The 25,210-nt window shown below is 44.8% G+C and overlaps 1 protein-coding gene across 8 annotated transcripts in view; it reads right to left on the bottom strand.

Annotated features, from left to right (window-relative positions):
- The window catches only part of Tns3 (tensin 3), a 270,335-nt gene that overhangs the window by 114,494 nt on the left and 130,631 nt on the right, over nt 1-25,210 (bottom strand). For all 8 annotated transcript variants that reach the window (XM_046451661.1, XM_046451611.2, XM_058582006.1 and 5 more), the window contains 5 exons: nt 21,708-21,772; nt 18,157-18,240; nt 14,065-14,177; nt 12,911-12,971; nt 12,069-12,144 (listed from right to left, as the gene is read on the bottom strand). In XM_046451661.1, the coding sequence (XP_046307617.1) occupies nt 12,069-12,144; nt 12,911-12,971; nt 14,065-14,177; nt 18,157-18,240; nt 21,708-21,772 (399 nt within the window). The remainder of the gene's footprint in view (nt 1-12,068; nt 12,145-12,910; nt 12,972-14,064; nt 14,178-18,156; nt 18,241-21,707; nt 21,773-25,210) is intronic.

The following is a 25,210-nucleotide window of genomic DNA, read 5'->3' as shown; positions in this document are numbered from 1 at the left end:
GAGGGACCAGTACTTATGCATTACTAATGTCAATAAATAATTGTAGCATCCGTGCCCAGAGATCAGAACTGTATTCATAACACTTAACAGAAAGAACAACACTGCGTTTGACATAGGTCCCAAAGGCCTCCCTTTAAGATATAAGGTAGTGCAAGCACTTTATAAAAGACTGGAGTGAGGGGCTGAAGTCTGAAATTTCCCCCTTCAGCCCTCTGGCTTTAGTAGTTTTATCAACCTGGATCTCTCTAGAATGTTTCTAGAATATGTTCATACTCTGCCTTTGTATTTTAAAATATCTAATTTAGAACAACAATTGCAATCATGATTTCATGGTACGGGAAATAAAATAAGAAACGGCCAACACTGTATCAAGTGACATGAAGCATCTGTCAACATGCTGTCACAGACAGACCCACATGAGTAGCATGTGGGTGCTAATACTGACAGGACAACTTGCTGGGGAGCCCTTCAGAACTTGGGCATGTTGTAGGCTTTGTGGACTTTATATTCTCTGGCTTTCAAATGGATATTGTAACATGGGCTTATTTTGTTATACAGATTAAATGGGCACTACACAAATACAATCTGTAATTCCAAGTATCTGTGACATCAATTACATTTATATGTACAGTCAGTCAGGTCTGTGAGTTCTGTGAGTTCCACACCCGCAGATTCAACCAACCACAGACAGAAAATATTTGAGGAAAAAATATACATCTGTACTGAAAATATTCAGACATTTTTCCCTTGTCATTAATCCCTAAATGACACAGTAGAACAACTATTTACATACAATTTACCTTGTATTGGGTATTATAAGTAATCTAGAGATGCTTTAAAGTATACTCAAGTACTGCATCATTTTGTATGGGACTTGAGCATCCTCAGAGTTTGGTAACCACATGAGTCCTGGAACCAGTCCTCTGTAGATACAAAAGTGGTGCTGTATGTATGACTTAAAGGGAATAAGTTTCTGGAAAGAGGTTCTTGGTACTCAAAAATGCCATATGAGTAATTATCTACAAGAGAATTTCTCCATGCAAATTACCCTCCTATTGCCTGACAATGCAATTTGGAAATCTTAGCCTAATCTTAACAGATAAAAGATATGTCTGTGCCCAGCCAGGTGCAATGGTGCACACCTGTAATCCTAGTAGCTCAGGAGGCTGAGGCAGGAGGATCACAAGTTCAAAGCCAGGCTCAGCAACTTAGTGAGGCCCTAAGCAACTCAGTAAGACCCTGTCTTAAAATTTAAAAAAAAAAATAGGGCTGGGGATGTGACTCAGTGGTTAAATGTCCCTGGATTCAATCCCTGGCACAGCATGCACACACACACATAAAAAGCCTATCCTCTAACTGAAGGTTACCACAATGATAATTAGGCACCAAGCCCTGCTTTGACCTGTCTGCCCTGAGAGTATAGCAAATCTAAAGGCAGCATGTGGAATTCTCATGCAGGGAAGGAATCAATCAGTCACGTGTTCACAGACAGCCAATAGGTTTGCTTCCTCTTAAGCTTCTACCCCGCCCCCGCCCCTAGCCACTGTGGAGGGGCAGTGCCTATTCAGATCCAACTTCCCTTATATCTTCTAAGTAAAAAAAGCAGGACCCTGAAAGCATTCCCACCAGAAATGAAAGTCACACTCTTGTCCAACTCTGCTGGTGCAACTGCCTTAGGGAGATTTGAGGAGTCTGTATCCTCAGGGAATAAGCTATAACTACAGATTTGAATGTCAAAGATAGATAAACCATCAATCAATCACCTACACCAGGAAGGCCAACAGGAACTGTGGTCTCCCTTGGAGCTGAAAATGCTTTTAAATGGCTACAATATTATAATTCTTGACCTCCACACAATGAAAGGTGAGTGGATACTGGCTGTGAATGAAAACCCAGCTGAGTCATGGTGTTGAACTGACAGAATAGATAAAGAACTGGCCCAGGGCTAGAAGAGTGCTGGTGTAATGAGGGAGAAAGAGTATCACAAAATACAACAGCTATGAACACAACAACCGAGCTCTCCCCTGGGTAAGTCTCAGAGGGATGCTTCCAACTTCCCTGCTATAAGAAACACAAACAGAGGTGCTATGTGTTTCTGCAGCCTCTTGAGGAGGCCTCACCTGTGTTTACAAGCCTGGTCACTGGAGCAAGGTCATGAGGTCAGCAACCATGACGACAAAATACAAGTGGCCTTCGGTTTGCCCAGTCAGGGGCAGCAAGATGGAGCATGACGGACAGAAAAGTGCTTACAAGCCCTGGACCTGCACACTGAAGCCCAGAGGGGGCAAGCTGAATCAGGCCCATGGCTCCCCGCCAGGTTCCTGCTTGGCTTCTGCCTGTGTGAATTCCTGAGCAGGTTACATAATGATGGAGCTGCCCTCACCAACGCTCTGCCTCCTACCTGACAACAGCATATTCACTGAGCCTCTTGAGGTCCTGCCTTTTTGGAGTAGCGCACTGGAAAATCTGACCTTGAAAGAAAAGTACATTGCAGAGATAGAAGGGATCAGGGGTGCAGCTGAGAAGGGCCAATGGGGACAGCAGGCCATGTGGGGGCCAAGGCAGATGAGAGATCAGTGTCAATTCACTATCACCAAGAATGGCACCATCCACTGATTACTGAAGTCGAAGGAGTAACTCATTTTTCGAACAAGTTTCAATGCAGAGTTCTTCATGAAGAAAGATAAATTTACCTGAACACAATTTGATTTGACAAATTTGACTCACTGAAAGAGAATAAGATGGCTTTTGGAAGGAGGAGGGCAAAGGACTGTGAGCCAGCCTAGGAAGAGACTTTCCACCTTCTATAGCACAGAGGCCACTTAAGAAAATACTCAGAAAGAGAGAGCTGGAGCCTTCAACTGGTAAATCTATCTAGACAGGCACTTTCTGCTCCTCAGGGCCCTTTCTAAGGCATATTATAGCCAAATTCTTCTTGAGAAATGAAACCACCTGTGCACTTGAACCTTACAGAGAAAAGGCCCTGGAACTCATCTCCCCATGTGCAACCTTAAGGTGTGACTTCAGGTTTTGAGTGCAGGTGCACATCAAGCAGTAAGAGGACAAAAGTGAAGGACAGGGAAAGCAAAAGCAGGAGGGCTGCTGTGTTTTATGTGGCCATTTGGGTTCACTTGGAGATGGGGCAAGGCTGGGGAGGAGGAATTGGGGACTGCATTTGAAAACCTCAGAACACCAGAACCAATTCAAGCAGTAGGAAAGGGGAGACTCCTGACACTCTCCAGGGAGCCCTGCCAACAAGGGACAGGACACAGCATCGTTTCTTCGCTGTGTTGGCCCCGTAGATGGTTTTTACATGAAACAAAAGCACTGGGGTTTTAAAGCTTCAGCACAACACAGACTCCGTAGACTGTGATATGTGCATGACTGTGACACTTAGGCTTCTCCCCTTGAGCCAACTGCCACCACCTGATCTGCCTTGAAGTCACACCCCACAGGACTCTATAAAGAGTCTTTTCCACCCCAATTTGACTTCAGCTCTTAGGTCTCTGCAAAAACCAGTTCTAATTGTGCTAGTTATCTTTATGTTCCTCTTAATGAACAACTAGACTCTAACTCTTGGGAGTAAGTTCTGTGTGTGGCTTACTTCCACATCTACCTTATCACGTTATGTAGGCCACAAGCTATGGTCACCAGTGAATGCTGGTGACAAACTATAGCCAAAGATGCAGGGTGACCAATTGCACTTGATTCCACTACTTACTAAACATTCTAGAATAGGCTTAGTGAACAAAAAGAGGCATTGTGGGCTGAGCTGTATCCTTCCAAATTCACAGGTTGAAGGTCTCAGGACCTCAGAGTGTGACTGTATTTGGAGACAGAGTTCTGCTAAAGATAATTTAGTTAAGATTAAGACCCTTAAGGTGGGCCCTAATGAATTACAACTGGTGTCCTTAAAGGAAGAGATTAGGACTCAAACACAGAGGGATGACCATGTAGAGATAGTGAGAAGACAGCATTTGCAAGCCAAGCAGAGAGGTTTGAGAAGAAACCAAACCAGCCCAGTCTTTGACCTTGGATATCCAGGTTCCAGAAGTGTGAGAAAATTAATTCCTGTCGCCTAAACCATTCAGTCTGTGGCCCTTTGTTAGTGCAACCCCAGAAAAATACAATAAATATACAATTTGCTTCTTAGAGATAGACAACTTACAAACCTCTCAGCTAACCACTTCTGTGGATGGTGCAAGGAAAAATTACTCTCTGTGATGGAAAATTACCCTTCTTAGCTGTCACCCATATCTTTCACCTCCCATCTGATAACACAGCAGAAACAAGTGCAGAGTGTACAAAAAGGAACCATAAACACAGGAAGCATAAATCAAATCATAAAACAAGCCTAAAAATATTCCATGTGAGGAATGAAAAGAGATGCAGGAAGGAAATTATCTTATCAAAAGTTATCTCCTGTGAAAAGCCCAAGAACCTCCTGTTTTGCCAGCATTTCTTCTGGCAACAAATCATGCATGGACAAAGTGCCCCCATGGCATGAAACATTCACCTCTAGAGGGCTCCCAGCTGAACCTTGCACCTGAACTCCAGCTTTCCTCTCCCCAGGTCTCCAGGCTCCTCTGGCTTCTGTTTCGACAGATACATTGGAGAGGCTGCTCCTCTGCCAATCATGCCCATGTCACTCCTGGAGTGGCCATACCCAATCTCAGGGAAGGCCAGCAGCTTCCCGGGAACGTGGCTCACTGGCTTAATGGTTTTCAGAGAACCTGGCTCAGCTGACTTGCTGGGGGTATGACCCTACCCAGTGATCCTCTGCTCCAGCCAAAGGTTCCTAGTATATACATGAGAACTGGGGTATAAGGTGGGAATGACAATGGGCAGGGCATAGCCCTGGCCTCTGACCACGCTTAGTAATTGCAAGCTGCTATCCTTTTGCTTGTGCTTCTCAGACATCACCTGAGTGTCCATTTGTCCTCTGAGGGGCACAATGACGGACTAGAGAGTTCAAAAGTGAGAAGTGAATTAGAGTTTAGAGTCCCTGGGGAGGCAGGGCTCACTGAGTCATCAAATCTGCATAGCAGATAAGATATGGGGCCATAGGGTTGTGGGAGGGGAAAACAAAAGATGTCAAACATGAAGCTCAAGTTTAGAGTGCAGAGGTGGGGGTGGGTGGGGAGTCCCAGCAGAGCTTAAAGTTGGAAAGATGGAGTTGCCAAAGGGCACCCTGGGCAGCTGGTGAATCCTAGTAGGCTAGGACCACAACAATCTGACTCGCAAGTAAGTAAGGGCAGTTGAGAGCCAGCAAGGGATGAGGAAAGCAGGAAGGACAGCAGCCTGGAGAACACCAGGTCAGGGGCAGCTGTGCAGAAGCTAGGGAAGGCTCCTCAGACCTCAGGCTAAAAGACAGGGAAAGAGAACAGGCTACCAGGGAGAACAGGGCTCACGGGAGAGCACCACAGACCAGGCAGAGGATGATGCCACCATGGCCACCACCAGTAGACAGAGGGACAGGGGACTACTACTGAGCAGAGCAGCAGTTAAAGAGCAGGATATCTTGGCACTGTTTTTTCCTGAGACCTGGTAGGAAAGAAAGGAAAACCAGGGCAAGGTAGGAGGGAAAGGCACCAATGAAAAGCCAGCAGAGGAAGCCACAGTGAGGCACAGAAGAGAATCAGGAAAGTCTGAGACAAGGCAGGAAAGGGGGTGGAGAGGTGATAGCCTCTGTGCAGACTCAGTGTTTGTGTCCCCCTAAAATCCACTCAAAGTGGATCAAAGACCTCAGAATTAGATCAGAAACACTGAAACTACTGGAAGAAAACCTAAGGCAACACTCCCACACATTGGTATAGGCAGCAACTTCCTTAACAAGATTCCTAGAGCTCAAGAAGTCCAACCAAGAATCAATAAGTGGGACGAGATCAAATTAAAACACCTCTGCACAGCAAAGAAAACAAGAGTGGGAAGAAAGACTTCTATAGAATGGGAGAAAAATTTTGCCAGCTACTATTCCAACAAGGGATTGATATCCAGGATATATTTTAAAAAGTTTAAAAAAAAAAAAAAAACCCAAAAATTTAACACCAAAAAAGTAAACCAATCAATAAATGGACAAAAGATCTACCTGAATACTTTTCAAAATAAAAAGTACAGATGGGCAGCATATATATAAAAACAACGCCCAACATCATTAGCAATCAGGGAAATGCAAAACAAAACTTACACGGAGATTTCATCTCATTCCAGGTAGAAAGAACCCAAATAACAATAGTTGCTGGTGAGGATGAGCAGAGAAAAGATACATTTATGTCTTATGGATATCACTTTTTACAACACTTTAGAAAACAGTATGGAGATTTCTCAAAAGACTAGAAATGGATTCACCATATGACCCAGCTATTTATTCCACTTCTTAGAATTTACCCTAAAGATTTAAAAACAGCATACCATAGTGTTACATGCATAACAGTATTTATTTATAATAGTGCAATTCACAATAGCCAAGTTATAGTACCAGGTAGATGTCCCTCAACAGACAAATGGATAAAGGAAATGTGGTATATATACACAATGGAGTTCTACATAGCCATAAAGAATAATTAAATTAGCCTGGCACAGTGAGACACGCCTGTGATCCCAGCGCTTGGGAGGCTAGGAGGATCACAAGTACAAAGCTAGCCTCAGCAACTTAGTGAGACCCTATCTTTAAATTTAAAAATATAAAATAAATAAATAAATAGCTGGGAGTGTGGCTCAGTGGTTAAATGCCCCTGGGTTCAATCCCTGGCACCAAAAAAGAAAGAAAAAAAGAAATTAAGTCATTTACTGATAAATGGATAGAAACTGGAGAATGCTATGGTAAGTTAATTAAGCTAGACTCAAAGTTTTCTTTCATGTGCAGAAGCTAGAGAGAGGGAGGAAAAGGGAAAAAAAGGTAAGGACTAATCAAAAAAAGGTAAGGAGATTTCATGAAAATAGAACAATAGAGTAGAGAAAGGATATTGAGAAGATGGGAGGAGGGAAGGGCATAGAGAAGTACTGGGGGCATGAACTCTACCAAATAATGCTATGTCCATATACATTGTGTACCATAATGAATAATATATATATATATATATATATATATAGAGAGAGAGAGAGAGAGAGAGAGATACATATAGAAATACATAAAATTTCATATGTAATAATCCACTTATATCATTATAACACTAATTAAAATAATGGTAATAGAAGGGAGATCAGTAGAGCAAGCAGATCAGGGGAGGGAGAAGAGGAGGGAAAGGGAAGGTGCTGGGAAATGAGATTGATCAAATTGTTATGTGCATAAATGAATGATATAATGAATCCTTCTTTTGTGTATAATTATAAGGCACTGATAAAAAATTTAAATCTACGTGATGACATCTTCACACCCAAAGTGATAGTATTGGGAGGTGGGGGTTTGGGGAGGTGATTAGTGAAGAGATTGGGTCCCTCAGGAATGGCATTAGTACCCCTATAGAAGGGACCACACAGAGCTGCTTCACCCCTTTCACCACATAAGGCACAGGGAAAGGAGCTATTTATGAATCACAAAGGGGGTCCTCACGGGACACTGAATCTGCAGCACCTTAACCTTGGATTTCTAGCTAGAGAAATCAATTCCCCTTACTACAGGTCACCCAGTCTGTGGTGTTCTAAAAAAGCAACCTAAGCAGAACAAGCTGGCCTGGAAGACCACCAAGAAGAGAGGGTGGGCCCCTAACTCAGAAACACCCAACACCAGCAAGGATCTTTTGTCCTGATAAAATGTCCACCCAAGATTCATGTTCAAGTTCAAGCGTGAGGTTGTTCCAGAAGATGCCCAGGCTAGATGGTGAGTCTGGTTCTCACCTTCACAACTACTCTAACCTGGGCTCAGGTGAGGCTTTCACCTGGCCCTCTCCCCACCAAGGCCGTCCCTCTGAGTGCCTCACAGTCAGTGGAAATCCCCAGAACAGGCCCAACTCACTCCTAGGATTACCTGGAACACTCTACCACCACTACCGTTACCCGCCTTCTGCTCCCTGAAATGCTCCACATCTGACTATTCCAGTTCTCAAACATCAGCATTGTCCTCAGTAGTGCCACGTCCTCATGGGGGCTGTCCCACTACCCTGCGCCTTGCATGAAGCCTGCACCTCTCCCTTCTGAGAACCCACTTATGGGAAATGGCACACAGAGCTTTGGGGACTCCTCACCCCAGGCCAGGACCACACAAGCCCCAAGTGCTATGAAGAGTGGAGATGACCTTTCCATGATGCTCCAGCCATGCTCACATCTGACATTCCTGCTGACTCAGCGCCTTGCTCACTGCAGGCCTCAGCCTCTCTCTGCTGACCAAGAGCTTCTCTAGAGGCCGCATCAACGAATGCTAGCTGGTCTGGCCCTCCTAACCACAGCCTGAGCTTCAGAGGGTCTCTGCTCCATACCAACTGGACTCACAAGTTTGACTCCAATTTTTGCAACAATTTCAAATAATCACTGCTTCCAAAGTAGTTGCAGACTGACTCTTTAGTTGTTGGATAACAAACCACTTAGGAACAAACAGTTGTGAGCCACTGACACAAGAACAGAGCTGCCTTGCTGTGACCTCTGGGTGCCCAGCAGGCATCATTTTTCATCCAAGGTCACCCAGCAACACCAACACACAGGACGGTACTTTCCTGAGCTAGAGCAGCACCTAGCTCCCTCAGCTCCCTGGACAGCCAGGAACTCTACCAGGATGGGGCACATCTACCAAGCCCTGGCACATCCACCAGAGAACGCCTCCCACTCACCCAGGTTCCTCTCCTCCTCTGCCCCGCCTACTTTGTTCCTGGATCTGCCTCACTAATCAAGTGCCAAATGCTGCCTCCACCCACAGCCTCCACCTCCCTAGACAGGCTCCTTGTAGCCTGCTCAAAGCCACGTTCCAGTGGCCACAGCCAGACACATGTGATATTTACTGAGACCTCATGCTTGGGTTGCAGTGCCCACTACAGGGAGGGACAGGGCTGGAATGCAATTCAGTGGGAAGAGGTTCATGGTGAAGAAGCAGAGGGAAAAGTCAGTGTCTATCCACCCATAAAGTCAAGCCATGGTCTCTCTGGTTGTGACAATGGCTTGTGATGTATCAGCCTCATGTGGCATGGCCTTCACCCTCTGTCATACACTGTCCTGGAAGATTTATGTGGGTTCACACATTTCATCCGCACAAACCGAAGTGCGCTCCTCACTGAGCAGAAGTCCACGTTTCCCAAAAGAGAACTATGCAAGAATCCTGCCCAAGATGTTTAATTTCCTCACAACCCCAGACATCCTAGCAAAGGCATAAGACCCCTCTGGACACCATGAAGCCAAGATGCTGTGTCCTCTGTTGGTAATACTCTTCCAGCCCAGCACCTTGATGCCCAAGTCACAGGTCATATCCAACTCAATCCTCACCCAAACTGCTCTGCCTCAACCTACAGTGGCCCCCGACCTGGGCTACAGAGCAGCTGCAGGTCCTCTTTAAGGAAAAACAAACAAACAAACCCATGTCTTCACCAGGATCCTCCAGGACAAAGTCACTGTGCTCCTCCCTTCCTGTCCTGTGCCCATAGACCCGAAAGAGGACAAAATGTTCCAAAAAAGACTATTGGGTAAAAAAATCACAGAGAGAAAAAGAGAAAATGGAAGTGAAGACAGACAAGAGAATGAGAGTAAAGAAAAGGAGGAGAAGAGAGAGAGGAAGGAGGATGGGGAAGAAGGGAAGGATAGGGAAAGGGGACTGGCAGTTGGCATCGCAATTAGACTGGTCTGCCCACAGGTCTCAGAAGACCTTGCAGCCACCAGCTCAGGAGCATCTGAAGAGAAGCCTTGCCCTTGTTCTAGGAAGTGGCGAGGGGCGGAGAGCCATACATCCTAGCCTGAGAGTCACCCTCCATATCATAGCTTTTGGTTACCTCCCGTGGATCATCCTAAAGGGACGTGGCTTTAACAACGAATCCCTGCAGACAGAGAGCTGCCCCCTGGAAAAGCCAACTCCAGTCCCCCCACAAACCTGTATGGCAGACAGGATATGATGACGGGCAGATGTCAATCCTACCCCACCAGCCTCTCCTGTTCTCTTCTTTAAAGCTGGAACACTGGACCCCATTCCAGAGTTAGAGACAGGTTAGAGCCACAGCTGGTAAAGCCTGATTTAGCTGACACAAAGCAGTCCTCAATTAAGGCTCACACTCCTATAATCCCAGCTACATGGGAGGCTGAGGCAGGAGGATCGGAAGTTCAAGTCTAGCTGGAATAACTTAGACAGTCTCAAATAGAAAGGGCTATGGTTGTAGTTCAGCGGTAGAGTTCCCCTAGGTCCAATCCCAAATACTGAAATAAGTAAATAAATAAATAGCTCGGCCCCTTTGCCCAACGATTGCAGGTGTCCTAAAGCCAGGGCCAGCATTGCACACCTGGACAGAAGACATGAAGCAGCACATGGTGGGGAGAATCTCTCTCTCCTCCTCACCCTGCCCCTCTCTACTAACCCCAGGGCAGAAGGGAGGCTGCACTGCACTCCAACCACAGGCTTTGCAAGCCCAGGGCCCTTCTCCTTGAGGCAGCAGAAGAGAGTGGCTGAAAAATGAGCTTGTGAAATTAGAGTAACCACCTACACCCTCGGCTTTCCCACCTGTGAAATGGGAAGTGCATTTCTTTCATGAGATTGTCATGGGGATGGAAGGTGATTTTGTGCAGTGCTCAGCACAATGCTGAGCAAAATTAGGGCTCAGCCACATGGCCACACTCCTTAGTGACCCTTATACCCTCTCAGGTGCCTTCTCCACCTGTAGAATTCCACCCTATGAAGCAGCACAGACTGAAGCTGCAGGACTCAGAGGGCATGCGAAAGATGTGACTGTATCCCCAGGGTCTCTACCCTCATTATCCATATGGATTTTTTCCCCCCAGAGCTGAGGATCAAGCCTAGGGTCTTGAGCATGCTAAGCACATGCTCCACTACTGAACTACACCTGTCCTTATTTTTGTGAAAATCTGGAATGGGCAAGGTGGGGATTTTCCCCCATTTTTAAGAAAGAGTTTTAAAATACAAACTTCTGGAGGAAATTAATGAGGATCTTCAAAGACTTTGGTTGAGCCTTTTATATATACTGCAAAGTGAACACCTGAGTCACCTAACCTTTATCAAAGCAGGTCTGCCAAGGCCATGTAAAGATCGTATCTAAGTTATTCTCTGCATCCTGGCAGCTATACATATGCCTTAAAGGTTTTCTTTATTCTAGACAAAATCTTTACTAAAATTATCTTACCTGTATAAATTCCTTTGTATTCAAGATAGATAAAAGACAATGGAGTATAGTGGCACACATTTAAATTCCAGTGTTTGGGGAGAATGAAGCACCAAGATGGCAAGTTTAAGGGAAGCCTCAGTAATTTAGTGAGGCTTTAAGCAACTTAGTGAGGCCCTAAACAACTTAGCAAGACCCTGTCTCAAAACAAAAACTAAAAAATTTCTGGGGATGTGACTCAGAGGTTAAGTATCCCTGGGTTCAATCCCAGATATCAAAACAAAACAAAACAAAAAAAACCGAGAGAGATAAAACACACACACACACACACACACACACACACACACAAACAATTAGTCTCCTCCCAAAATGAACACACCCAAGAAACAAAATTATCTGAAGAAATCAGTGTTTTGATCCTTAACCAAGCTATAATAACACCAGTACTCTGGCTCTTAATGCTAAACACATATTTTATTTCTATCGATACACCCTAGGAGGGCTATGATCATGTTAAGATTACAAATTATGGTCAGGAAATGGGGATGTCCCGAGTTCAGTCACCATATCAGGACTTCATTTTCAAGTTTACATATATAAAATGGCTCTACAGTCAAGGACACTAAAGAACAAAAATTCGTTCTCTCCCTTTAATTAAAATACTTTTACTCAGAAAACTAACCAAATGCATTAAGATAAAGGCTACTTTTCTACCTTCCTACAGATTTTTTGGAGGGAGGGTTTCAAAAACAGGGGCTGTTACTGTTTTACGATGAAATCTTTTCTGTCTTTTGGGTCATTATTACTGAAACAGTGGGCACTCACCATGATGTCCCCTTTCAGCAGCTGGGCCGGCTCTATGACAATACAGATTCTGCTGGGGTTTTCTGAACCAACATTGCTTTGGGATAAACAAGAAGGTACATCATTATGCAATCTCATGATTTTGTGGACAGAATACATGTTGAGAAAAGAACATGTACATAAAATGTTCCCATTAACACAGAATCTAATTTCTGAGACTCCACTCTATAAAAATGTGTCCAAAAGGCTTAAGAAAATTCCTAGGCCTTGGAGAGCCCTTACAGCAACATCAGGGTCAGTGACTTACCAGAAGGCACTGAGACCCTACCCCAGGGGCCCAATTATAGAGAAGACCAAGGAGCCCCGGAAAGGTGCAGTTGGATGCAGCTTCAACAAGCTACAGGTAAAATTTTCAAAGTGCCATCAATATGCATAGCATCCAGTGTGAACCCAGAAATGGGACTAAATAAATAAATAAAAAGGTGCTGTGTCCAACTACAACTAAAAATTAAATACTAAAAAAAGAAAAACTGATGCATATAAAAAATGCAAAGGAGAGAGAAAGAAAAATCATAAGGGAACCTTGTCCTGGGAATCTTTCCAATATGTCCACTTCCAAACAGCAATGGCCCTCTCCACTGGAGGCTCCAGTGTTCACCCCCTTGATGGAGCCAACTTAAATGGCAGGAACACAGGACACCTGTGTACGTTGGACCATAGGCTGCCCCAGGGCTTTCCCTTCTGCATGCTCCTTGGGCTCCTTGGAATTTCTCACCTCATTGCCTACACCCTCTTCCCATGAGAAAGGTAGCCAGGCTCTACCACGATCCCCAGGATGCCACAGGACAAGCTCCAGCACTTACTAGACCCCTGATGTATACACAGGCTGCATGGCTTGGTAGAGCTTCAGAAAGGGCCGGCACACTGAAAGAAAGACACACACCAGGTAAAAATGGGATCAGAGTCTAGCCCAAAAAGAGAGGCAGGTGCAGAGAGATCACAGACTGCATAGGCTGCCAGAGAGACTGGGGAAACAGCTCCCAGAGTTGCCCACATTCAGTGAGCATAAGGAGTCTCCCGCCCCTGCAGGAAATACATTTGGTCCTATGAGCCGCAGAAAGACAGCTTGACCTTTATCCAGACACCTACTAGGGCACTAAATAGTGAGACCAGGAGGGCTCAAAATCCACTTTCTGCTCAGTAGGTCCACTCTGGTCCTGATGACCAGGGGGACTGGAAGGCATAGATACACTTTAAAATGGAAGAAACAAAGTCAGGTGCAGTGGCACACACCTGTAATCCCTGCTAACTCAGGAGGCTGAGAAAGGAGGAGTACAAGTTTGAGACCACCCTGAGCAACTTAGTGAGATCCAATCTCAAAAGAAAATTCAAAAGGGCTGGGCATGTAACTCAGTGATAGAACCATCACCTAGATGCCCTAGATTTATCCTCAGCACTGCAAAAGGATGAAACTGCAACTATCTAAATCACATAAGGGAGAAGCAGACAGGATTCTGACACCAGCCATGTGCTGTGAGCACTTACATGGGACTGAGGAGGGGACAAGGTCTTGACCACCCACAGGCTATGGGTACCTGCATGGGACTAGGGACCAGGGCAAAAGGTCCTGATGCCAATCCTGTGCTAGGTGCTCTCTCTCTTGAAATCACTTTAAGGTGGAGGGATAAGATGGGATCCTGAAGCAGCTGGGAAATCTCTTTCATGCTGATTTCCCTCACCGCTGTGTGAGCCTGAGACCAAGTGTACAGCTGACCCACAGGACTGCTGGCCTAGGATGACACGGCATTCCAGATTGCTTGTACACAGGCACAGGAGTATTGGTTCCCTGTCCCTCTCCTAACCAACTGTTTCAAACAGTCTCCCAAAGTTGAAGCTTTGTCCACACGACAGAGCTGCTTCTACAACTAGGAAGCTGAGGGACAGATTCAGGATGTCGCAGAATCAGGGAGGGGGCTTGTTACCAAATCACGGGCTCCATGCCATGGAAATCTCTCACCTCCTCCAGTGTCGAAGTTAGAGGTGTGGTGCAGGATGACGAAATGCAGGAACAAGGGTGAGGCATTCATCTTCACTGACCCTGAGAGAAGTCCGCTGAGAAACTGCACGTACCTGCAAAGAACAGCGGCTGAGACCCCACAGTAGCACTCTCAGCACTGCACAAGTCTCAGCAGGAGGAAACTGTCTCCTGAGACAATCAGAAGGTCCTGTCCTGCTGCACAACTCAAAGTGGTTATCTGCTGAAGCCTCAGAGGGTCACAGCCCTGGCGGCGGCTCCATTATCAATGCTAGGAACTGCCTACATGGCCTCTCACCAAATAGCAGGGACAAAGAGGCACAAGCATCTCCCATGCCTGGGCACCGACACCTGGGAAGCCTCCTCACCCGTTCCCCAAACCCCGTCCCAGGTCAGGCCAGCATCTGGGGCCACATGATGCAGGCCCAGCAACTCATTCCCCCCATGACTTTCTGCTCCCACTCAGGAGGCCTGAGGAACAGTCAAGGTTCACTCTCACTTGTACATGGCACCTCCCACACCAACCGTAAGAGGTTCTTTGACCTCAGAAGTCCCTGAGCTACTCTTCCCCAAGAGTCTCCTCTTAGGTCCTCTCTTAGTGGCCCAGCTCCAAGGTAAAGACCACTTGGGACTATCATGGGCCTGGAAGATGTGACTTTTCCTGTCTGAATTCTAGGCTCAGCCCTGCGCACTCAGAGGGAAGTTTCTATATTAGGCGCGTGTGATCCACAGGGTCCTCATGAGACACAACAAGGCAGCAATGACCGGAACATGTGTTGGACCCTCCTCCAGCTCTGATGTTCCCTCGGCCTTGGGCCTCCCTCCCTGTGCCCTGCCTGACACTCCCTGATTCCCTGTGTACCTGGTAGCCCAGAGCTGCCCCTGCCCTGAGTTCCCTGACAGCAGTTCTAATGATGCACCTCATGCTATTTGAGGGTGGATAAATGAGGCACATTTGGCATCCAACAAACTGTCAATTAAGATGGGAGTCTTTCAGTGGTTGTAGGACTGTGAGATAAGACCGGTAGTCCATCTGTCATTTGTCGCCTACTTTCTCTGTTCATCTAGTTTTACTCACCTAAATTTTACATCCTGAGTCACCCTCTAACACTGGGTGGCCCTGAGCACAAGTGACAGCTCTTCCCCAGGCCCTCCTGTGAGAGCCCCAGCCCAATGTATACAGTCCATGGGCTCCTGGCTATGGGTGTGGGCAGTTCTGCAATAACCACTCAGGTAAGCTGGTCCTTTACAGGCTGGACCTGCTTGGGCCTATTGTGCACCCAGACCTCAGAATAAAATTGGTACTTGTTTCACAATTTCATGGAAATGTGGAACATTCTGCAGCACCCAAGGGCTCCTGTTACCAACAGTGTGAGAAGCTGACTTTAGCTGAAGTCAGAGATGTCACCACTTTCTGCAGGGGACAAACAGCTGTCCTCCAGGAAGCTGAGATCGCTCCTTGCTCAGAAGCCATTAGCTCCTGTCCCACTCTATGGGCAAAGCCTCCATTTCTACCCAACTGGGGTTATTGCTCATGTACAAAAGACCACAAAAAGTTTCTTCCTTCAGATGAGTAAGGTCAAGGTACGGCAGCAGAATACTGTTTCTCCACAAGCTCCCAAAGAAGGACACAGAGTCCAAGACCACAGGCCCACTGTTGACCATGGGGTAAAAGAAAGAAAACCACTTGCATCTGCCCCAGGACTCTGTCTCTGAAGCAGAGAGCCTGCCCTGCCTGAAATTGGCTCTCAACAGTCACCAGCTCTCCATCTCTGTCTATGAAGGGTCACTCAGTTCACAGCTTCACCAATCCAAAAAATAATCACAGTCAGGCTTCTGTGCCCATAAGTTCTATATCCACAAGTTCCACCAAACTTAAATCAAAAACTTTGGTAGGGAAAGAAATGCATCTGTATTGAACATGGACAGGTTTTTGTTTTGTTTTTTCATTATTCCCTAAAATATACAGTGTCAACCACTATTTACATAAACTCATTTACATTTATAAGTCATCTAGATGTGATTTCAAGTAGACAGGAAGATGCATGTAAGTTTCATGTAAATACAAGATCTTTCTGTATAAGGAACTTGAGTATCTGCAAATTTTAGAATCATGAGGTTTCTGGAACCAATCCCCTGACGATACCAACGGATAACTATACTAATAATTTGAAGGTTCTGAGGGGTTCCTTATCTTTCTGCCAATAGCTTCTTTAGAAGTTGCTGTTGAGATTTTGGAGCTTGTCGGCCACAAATCCTAAGCTTATTATTCAATCTCAGAAGTGATTATTGTGAGCTTGAATTTGAATTGATTTCTTGGCCTTGGTCCTAAAATAGTCCACAAGGAACCCCTGTCCACAGGGTGTCTGTAGGACAATGAAGTCTCCCTGCTCCCATAAAGGCTGTCATTGCACATTCTTTGGTCTCAAACATCCCTCCAGATTTCTCTTACACATGCATTCAGTTGTTCACCAACTCAATAATTATTTGGTGAGCATCTTCTAATGCAGGCACTGAGCAACATATCAGAAAAAGATGGAGAATTAGGGGCAGTCCCCTGATCTTGGGAGCAAGGCATTAGGCTTGGAATGCAAAGCTGAACATCACATTTCATCAATTACAGATGCACAGCAGGCAGATGCACCAAAGCTGTGGGCATGTTAAAGCGAGAAGTATTCCCCTTCGCCACACTCTTTTAATGTTATTAAAAAGTTGCTGGTTCAATAAATAATAAGAACAAAAAGGAGACAATAAGGAGGCCATGCCTCCCTGGTGTGTGCTAGACATCTTTTTGCATGGCTCACATCTTGTTAACACCCTATCTTCTGCGCAAGAGGTCATATCTATTCCCATTTTGGGAACTGCTCAGTGAAAAAATAATGCTTTATGGTTCAAAATAGAACAAGGGCTATTTAACTATAATACTAATAATATACCAGGTTTTTAACACAATTTGCATTCCTTGAGGAGCCTGTTGTTCAGACACAGCCAGGCTCCAACCCATAGTCCCACATGTAGCCCACATTCCTCCAACATGCCCCAGTCTGAGCAGAGACAGACCCAGGCCTTTGGAGACACCCACAACAAAAGGAGAAGGCGCCTCTGGCAGTCCCTGAAATTGTTCTCCATATCTCCTGACACAGCCCTTGGCTTCACCAGAGAAAACAGATGTGGAGGATCATGACTCACTTACAAAAGGTCGGGATACTACGATGCTGTCTCCAAGATAGAAAACAATTTTCAACTGCCTTGCTAATTCTTGGACAAATTGCCTACTATTTGCCTTAAAGTAAAACTGTGATGGAGATATGTGCTGGGCTCCACGGGTTGCCATCTGCCAAGGAAGTACATCTGGAAGAGGAAGATGGTGCTTCTCACTGCACACCCCACCCTGCTCAAGTTCCTCTTGACCTTAGCCAGGAGGGCAAGCATCAAAGGAGAAAGTCCTGCTCCACCATGGCCATTCCCCAGCATTTCCAGGAGCCATGTTGAGGACAGATAGGGGTGGTGGGCAATGTCAAAGAGAAATCCTCCCTGGCTTCAGGGAGCTGGTGCACAGGAGTTGGCACATGGTTGCTCAACCTTTGGCCTTTTTCCTATCAGTAAAATTCTACTAACATTCAACTATGTTCACTTACTTCCCTTTGTCTATGGTTGCATTTGTCTTAGAACAATGGTGATAGAGACCACGCAGTCTGGAAAGCATGAAGCATCCACCCTTTAGCCTGTTACAGAACAGGTTCACTGATCTCCCGTCTAGCAGGCAGAAACAAGTTCCAACATGATCATGGAAATTAGAACTCACTGGCTGCAGAACAGGAAGACCCCCACTGTGAGTGAGGAAAAGGGGATACTGGGTCTACCTCTCTCAAAGTAAACTGCAGTGTAGGGGCTCTCACCAGACCCAGAGGGTGGCTCATTTCCTCATTTCTGCCAGATCAAGCCCTTTCCTCATGTTCTTCTGCACAATTCAAGGGCACTGTTGAGGGGCAGATTAGAAGTCCTCTGCTTGCATTTGTCTAAAGGTAATATCCTATTCATCTTTTCCCTCTGGGCTCCAGGATGGATACGTACCATTTCTGGGAAGGCTGCATTAAAGCCGAAACTTTGTCATCATAAAACAACTTCATTGCAAATCTGTCAAGGGCCTGGTCAGCACTGGGGAAGAAGAGAGAGAGACAGAATTAACTAGGTGGAACTGCCAGTCACCATGAGGCTGAGTGGCCTGAGACATACATCCTGTGCCTGTTCAGGGCAACCACCTCCCACTGGGGGCTTTGTGCTTTTACTCCACCTGTGCACACTCGTGCCAAGCTTTTCTTCTTAGACTTCATTTCCCTGCAGGAATATGTTCAGCTCAAAGTGGGAACCACACCTGCAAGGTTTGAACTCCTACCTGAAATACAGGTACCTTATCTAAGGGTGTGACGCCTAGACGTGCCGTACACTCAGCTCAGCAGGAGAAGAACTGGCTAAGGCTCCTCAGCTAGCAGGTGGCTGACCCAGTCTCAGGACCACAAAGATATGAGGAGCAAGCCCAGAACATGTCAGAGCATACCCCTGTGAAGATCCAAGAGACAAGTGTGGGACACTCAGTTCAAAGTCACTTCTCAGAACAGGCTTGAGGAGGGTTGGGGATGAGGCAGCCCAGGATGGGCTGGAAAGGAGTCTGAGGCCTCAGGGTTGCATAAGGACATTTCTGAAGTGACTGCTGCAGGAGGGAAACTGCTTTCCAGCAACATGTCTGACATTCAACTCCAGCTCCAAAATGCCCACAAGTAGTATTCACAGAACCTTCTGGAAACCTCACAGCAGGGCACTCCTGGGTTTTCTGAAGTGACTTCATGATAAATCATGGAACATGATTGATTGAGACTTAACAGGTGAGCTAAAGGCTTCCTTGAAAATCTGACAAAAGTAAGGGCCTTCTCCTGAGAAAAATGTGTATGTATCCCTCCAGAAAAAAAAAAAAAAAGATATATTCAGAAATTGTGGACAACTTAAAAACCCAGAAAAAAATATGCAATGAGATAGGCAGAAATACAAAGGAAAAATACTCAAAGTCAATGTTAATGTGATTGACTCCCATTGAATGTTGTATAATGAAGGGCTTGCTGCTTGTATTTATCTGAACAAGGGGCTAGGCTGATGGCGTTTTCCCAAAACAGAAGGGCCCAATTAAGCACTGAATATTTTACAGAGTAAATTTATCATTTAAGTTGAAACATGGAATTATATACCACTTACTGACTATTGAGCACATTTTTGTTTAATTAAATGTTGAGAATACATTTTGGTCAGTGTGTGTGGGGAGGGGGGTTATTTTTTGTTTTTTGTTTTTTGTTTGGTACTAGGGTTTGAACCAGGGGCACTTAACCACCAAGCCACATCCCCAGCCCTATTTATATTTATTACAGACAGGGTCTCACTAAGTTGCTTAAGACCTTGCTAAGTTGCTGAGGCTGGCTTTGAACTCACAATCCTCATGCCTCAGTCTCTCAAGTCACTGGGATTATAAGCGTGCACCACCACACCTGGCATGGCTGGTGTTTTTGTTCAATATTAATCGTATTATTACTTTTAATAATATCATTTCTGGCTTTCTTTTGAACTCATATTTTTATGGTGCTGATACGAGTGTTCTTTGTGTCTTGAAGTTTCTTTCTTTCTTTTTTTTTTTTTGTTTATGTTTCTGTTTTGTGCTATTTGCAGTTTTGTGATAAAGGCCTTAAACTGGTATGCTCCTCTGATTAGTTCTAATACATAACCTAAGGGAGAACACTGCAGGAATGATACAAAATGTATAACATGAGGGTATTCATGCAAGCCCTTGAGGAAAGAAAAAGCAGAAGCAACTTAAATTCTAAAGAAAAACGTCATGTAACCGGGACAGGTAAAACCAGCAAACACTTAAACACAGAAAATTATCTATAGAACAGAGTACTGGACAGCTGCTCAAACAATACTGGGGCAGGTATTCAGGAAACAGTGTTAATATAGAAAAACAGTGACAGAAAGTGCTGTGGTGTCAGACCACTTAAATGGAAAGCACTTAATCCTGTTACTCCTCCTAAAAACAGCAGCATGAATGATAGCTCACACCTGATTGTCAGTGCTGTTCCAAGCGTCTTGCAAGCAGTGACACATGGAATCCTCACAACACTCAGTAGATTCAGCTATAACTCCCTGTCCCCATGAAAATACTGAGGCTCAGAAAGGCTCACATGGACTCTCTGGAGAAGGCAGGGTTTTTAAGCAGAGACCCAGGAATGTGCTTTAAACAAGCAAAGCTTCCTCTCCATGCTTCCCCCAAGTGCAAGCACCCCCAACAGCATGCAGAACTTCAGTTCAGACAGAACTGCATTGTGGGGCAGAAAGGCTCAGGGTGGTCTCTGTCTAGAACCAGCAGGCTAAATTTGGTCTCTGACCAAATACCTCTGGCTTAACTGAGGGGTCGATGTGACACAGGAATCTCAATGTGTCTGGCACACGCACAAATGCTTATTCTCACCCAGAGGGGCTCTTATTTTCACTCAGGGGTTGGGTTTCCTCCCTGGCAGGCACCAGCTCCCCAATTTGTTTCCAGAGAAAACATTCTGAAAGTCAAATTTCACTCCTTCTCACTAGCAAGGAAAAGGTTCATTGGCTTCTATGAGTAGGCTTGTATTTCCTCAGCCTGGAATAGCTCAGGCTTCACAAGGTAGCCATTGAGAAGCAGGGTTGGTACAAACACAAAATCCACAAGGAATGATATTTTCTTTTTCTTTTTTTTTTGCAGTGCTGGGGATCGAAACCCAGGGGCTTGCACATGCATATGCTCTACCAGTGAACTACACCCCCAACCCAAGAATGATACTGTCCAAACTGAATTTTAGTATACAAGGAGATCCTGGCATTTGAAAGCCTATTAGGGTACATAAACCATGGATGACCAGTGCCTGAGACTAGATCAAAGCTGAGATCCTTGTGACCATGTAGTGTCTATTTAACTTCTAGCAGAGGGGACCCTGGTGGCTCCTTTAAAGTCCCCACAATTACTATCTCACCTGCTGGCCCAAACCAGCTTCCCACTCAGAGGCTGGACAAGCTGCCCCATGTCTCTGAGCCTCCGTTTCTTCATCTGTGAAATGGGAATAGCAATAACTGCCTCACAGGTTAATTGGGAGGATTCAGGAAGAATAGTAAAACATTCAGTGTCCTTCCCAGAGGCCAAGTGTATGTAAAAAAAAAAAAAAAAAAATGGTGTGGCTAGATTAGGTCTCCCTTATTGCTAGATTAGGTCATACCTTATTTATAAGGTATGACCTAATCTAGCAAGAATTCTGCTCTTACTTTTAACAGCAATAATATTACCTCTTGTCTTTATTAGTAAATGACTAGGCTCATTCAGTTTTCATGCCTCCATGAAAGTCCTTGGCATCCATCATACACACCCTCAAATAGGAAAATGTCTTTTTCATTTTGTAGTGTAAATCCTTCTCTGGAAGCTGGGTTTTACACACAGATCACTATGGTACTGCGGACAGGAAATATGTCCAGGGTAACTCCATTAAAAGATCACCATCCACCCCTCATAGTCTCAGTGTCCAACACCCCATGATGATGAGCCCTGGTCTCCATCCTACCTGGCCGAGACGTTGGTGAAGTGCATGGAGGATGATATGACCACTCCGATGCGCCCTTTCCCGCCCTGCAGGAAACAAAAGATGAACAAATGTTCTCTGGAAACCCGCAGCTTTCAGAAATGCAATTTGACAGAACGCTCGCTCACCAGAGTTCTCTGTCAGAACAGAATGACAGAGAGCTTGCTTTAGAGGGTAGGCCAGCTTTGTTCCCTCTGCCTCCCTGTTAGGAGTAAGCCGCACTCAAGTGCAGCCTCCAGAGTAGGGAACCTGCAGGCAGGGAGCCCACAGCCAGAGCAGGTGTCAATCAGGGTGTCTGCAGAAGCCCTGCAGGGCAGACTTAGCCAGCAACAGACATTTCACCACCTCCCAATTAGGCTGGACAAAACTGTGCCAGGAACTGTAGAAATTAGCATGACTTAATTACCCCGTGAAACAGGAGTAAATGCCCGCTCACAGGCTGACAGCAACCAGGGCTGCACACAGGGCAAGACTGCAGATTCACCACCCTGGTGCCTGATACCACCCAAGCTCCCGGGCACCCCCACTTGGCCTTCCTCCTTACAGACAGAGGGACCCTTGTGCCAGGAAGCTGCTGTGATGGGAAAAGGATCCCTCAAATCATAACCACAGACAGACGCAGCCCAGTACACAAGTCAACATGACCAACAGCAACAGAAGGGGAAGCCATGAGACAGGATGCACCCACCCACACACTGCACCTTCAAAAACACACCACCATAACCTACTTGCTAACAGCAGTTGGGAAATCACAGCTGGCCAGCTCTTTATCTCTTTTCCTACAAGCTATGAATGAGCTAAGAGTCCTTACATTTTTACACCAATGAAGAAAAAGTAAAAAAAAAAAAAAAAAAAAAATGAGATTCTGAGGCATGCGAAAATTATATGATGTTAGAACATCAGTGTCTACCACTGAGTCTGAGGGGGACACAGCATGCATATTTCTTTAAAGAACCCTCCACCTACACTGCAGCATCAGGTTTGAGGAATTGCAGCAAGACCAGGCAGCCTACAAAGCCTAAAATACATACTACCTGGATCTTTTAAGAAGTTTGCAGAGCCATTTGGTATGCAGCTCCCTAACTCTATCCTCAAAAAGGAAAGAAAAATCCAAGTCAAACTTGCGATCAAGCAACAATCACATGCAAATGTCACCAGGATTATTCTTCTCTCTGTTCTGTGAAAGTTAAAGGCATTTCTGATAGATACTCAAAGCAGGAACTCGACAAATTCTTTGTTATTGAATCCTAGCATATAGAGTCATTAACTGTAAAGCTACTAACATGTTTTTTTACATAAAATTATGTTTGAGGGCAGAAATTCATCTACAAGAAACAACACCTCAGCCAAAAGCAGGCACACAAGTTGTGACCATTACTGCTGATATCTTCTATCAGTCATTTTTGTGGGACTAATTATGGACACATAAAGTATATACTAAGAAATCTCAGGGAAGAGAGACAGCAACATATTAACTGTGAGGACTTCAATATCCCCACTTTCAATAATGGACAGATCATCCAGATGGAAAACCAATAACCAAATCAACCTGTGAAACATACAGAACAACAAACATGCAGATTGCACCATCTTCTCAAGAGAATGCAAAATATTTTCCAAGATAGAAGGCATGTTAGTTCACAAAACAAGTCTTAACAGATTTACAAAGACCGAAATCATATCAAATATCTGTTCTGACCACCATGGTATGAAACTTTAAATAAGTAACAGGAGGAATCTTGGAAAATTCACAAATATGTAGAAGTTAAACAACATGCTCCTGAAAAACTATTGGGTCAAAGAAGAAGTTAAAATATCTTGAGACAAACAAAAATGGAAGAAGCACACATACTAAAATTTATGGGACACAGCAAAAGCAATTTCAAGAGGAAGTTTAGAGCAATAAACTACCTCAAAACAAAAAAAGTTTTCAAACAGCCTAACATTATATGTCAGGAAATTAGGAAAATAAGAACTTAGCCCAAAGTTGATAGAAGGAAGGAACTAACAAAAATCTAAGCAGAACAAAAGAAGACTCAAAAAGCAATAGAAAACAGCAGCAAAACTAAGAGTTAGATATTTGAAATGACAAACAAAATTAGCAAACATTTAGATTAACTAAGATTAATAAATATAAGACCCAAATAAATAGAAATGAAGGAAAGAGGAACATATCACAACCAACAGCACAGAAATATAAAGGATCACAAGAAACTACAATGGATGATTCTATACTCACAATGAGATGGATAAACTAGAAGAAAAGCCTAGAAGCATACAACCTCTAAGACCAACTCATAAACAAACAAAAAATCTGAACAAAACTATAATAAACAGGGAGATTAAGACAAAAATAAAAAGCCTCCCATCAAAGATAAGCTCAGGGCCAGATGGTTTCATGGAAGAATTCTATTGAACATTTAAAGAAATAATCTCAACCCTAAAAAACTGAACATTTCCAAATTCATTTTCCTGGGCCAGGATTACCCTGATATGAAACCTTTCCTTGAAAAAGCCATATAACAAATATTTTAGGCTTCATGGACTTCATGGTCTTGGTGCAGATCCTCAAATCTCAACCACGATGTGGGTGGAAATAGCTATGATAAGCGAAAAGAAACGGGGGTTGGGCTGGGGATGTGGCTCAAGCGGTAGCGTGCTCGCCTGGCATGCGTGCAGCCCGGGTTCGATCCTCAGCACCACATACAAACAAAAATGTTGTGTCCGCCGAAAACTAAAAAAAAAATAAAATAAATATTTAAAAATTCTCTCTCTCTCTCTCTCTCTCTCTCTCTCTAAAAAAGAAAGAAAGAAAGAAATGGGGGTAGCCAAACTCCACAAATGAAACCTGAACTTCATACAACTGTCACCTAAAAACACCTCTTAACTCACAGGTGGTAGGAAACCAGGTGGCAGTCAGAATCATCTCATGGCGTTGGTTTTGTTTTATTTTCTGGCCATGCTGGGGATCAAATCCGGGGCTGCATGCACGCCTTGCAAGCGCTCTATCACCAAGCTACATTCCCAACCTCCAGCTTTTAGTGTAGGCAACAATCTCTTGGATTTGAACAAATTTGGCCTGATCGCAATAAAAGTCACAGAATTCTTGACTGCAGGAATTTGCTGTGAGTATTCTTCATCACGGACGTCAAACCTGAGGGTGTGATGTGAATAGAATCTCCCCAAAGAAGCCCAGCCTACCTGCTCAATCCACAATCGGGGGGCAGCTGAGAGGGGTGAGAAGGAACACACCCACAGAGTTCTACACTGCATCAAACAGGAGAGGGGGATGTGGCAGCCTGACCCCTCACTCAGCTCCTACCCAGGCTGAGACAGGCCCAGCTATGTGAGCCATTCCTGGCATGTGTGGAAGGACACAGATTCTGCAAAGCTGGCGGATTCTGGCCAATGTCAGCAATTCCACCCCCGCAGCTATGATGATGATGAACTTTGGTTAACATGGACATCAGCAATTTCAAATTAAA

Source organism: Marmota monax, unplaced genomic scaffold, assembly GCF_021218885.2.
Source record: "Marmota monax isolate L192 unplaced genomic scaffold, Marmota_monax_Labrador192_F-V1.1 WCK01_AAM20220418_F8-fsc00342, whole genome shotgun sequence".
In the NCBI taxonomy this organism is placed as follows: domain Eukaryota; kingdom Metazoa; phylum Chordata; class Mammalia; order Rodentia; family Sciuridae; genus Marmota; species Marmota monax.
The sequence above is the reverse complement of the archived record's forward strand: the minus strand, read 5'-3'. Positions and strand labels throughout refer to the sequence as shown.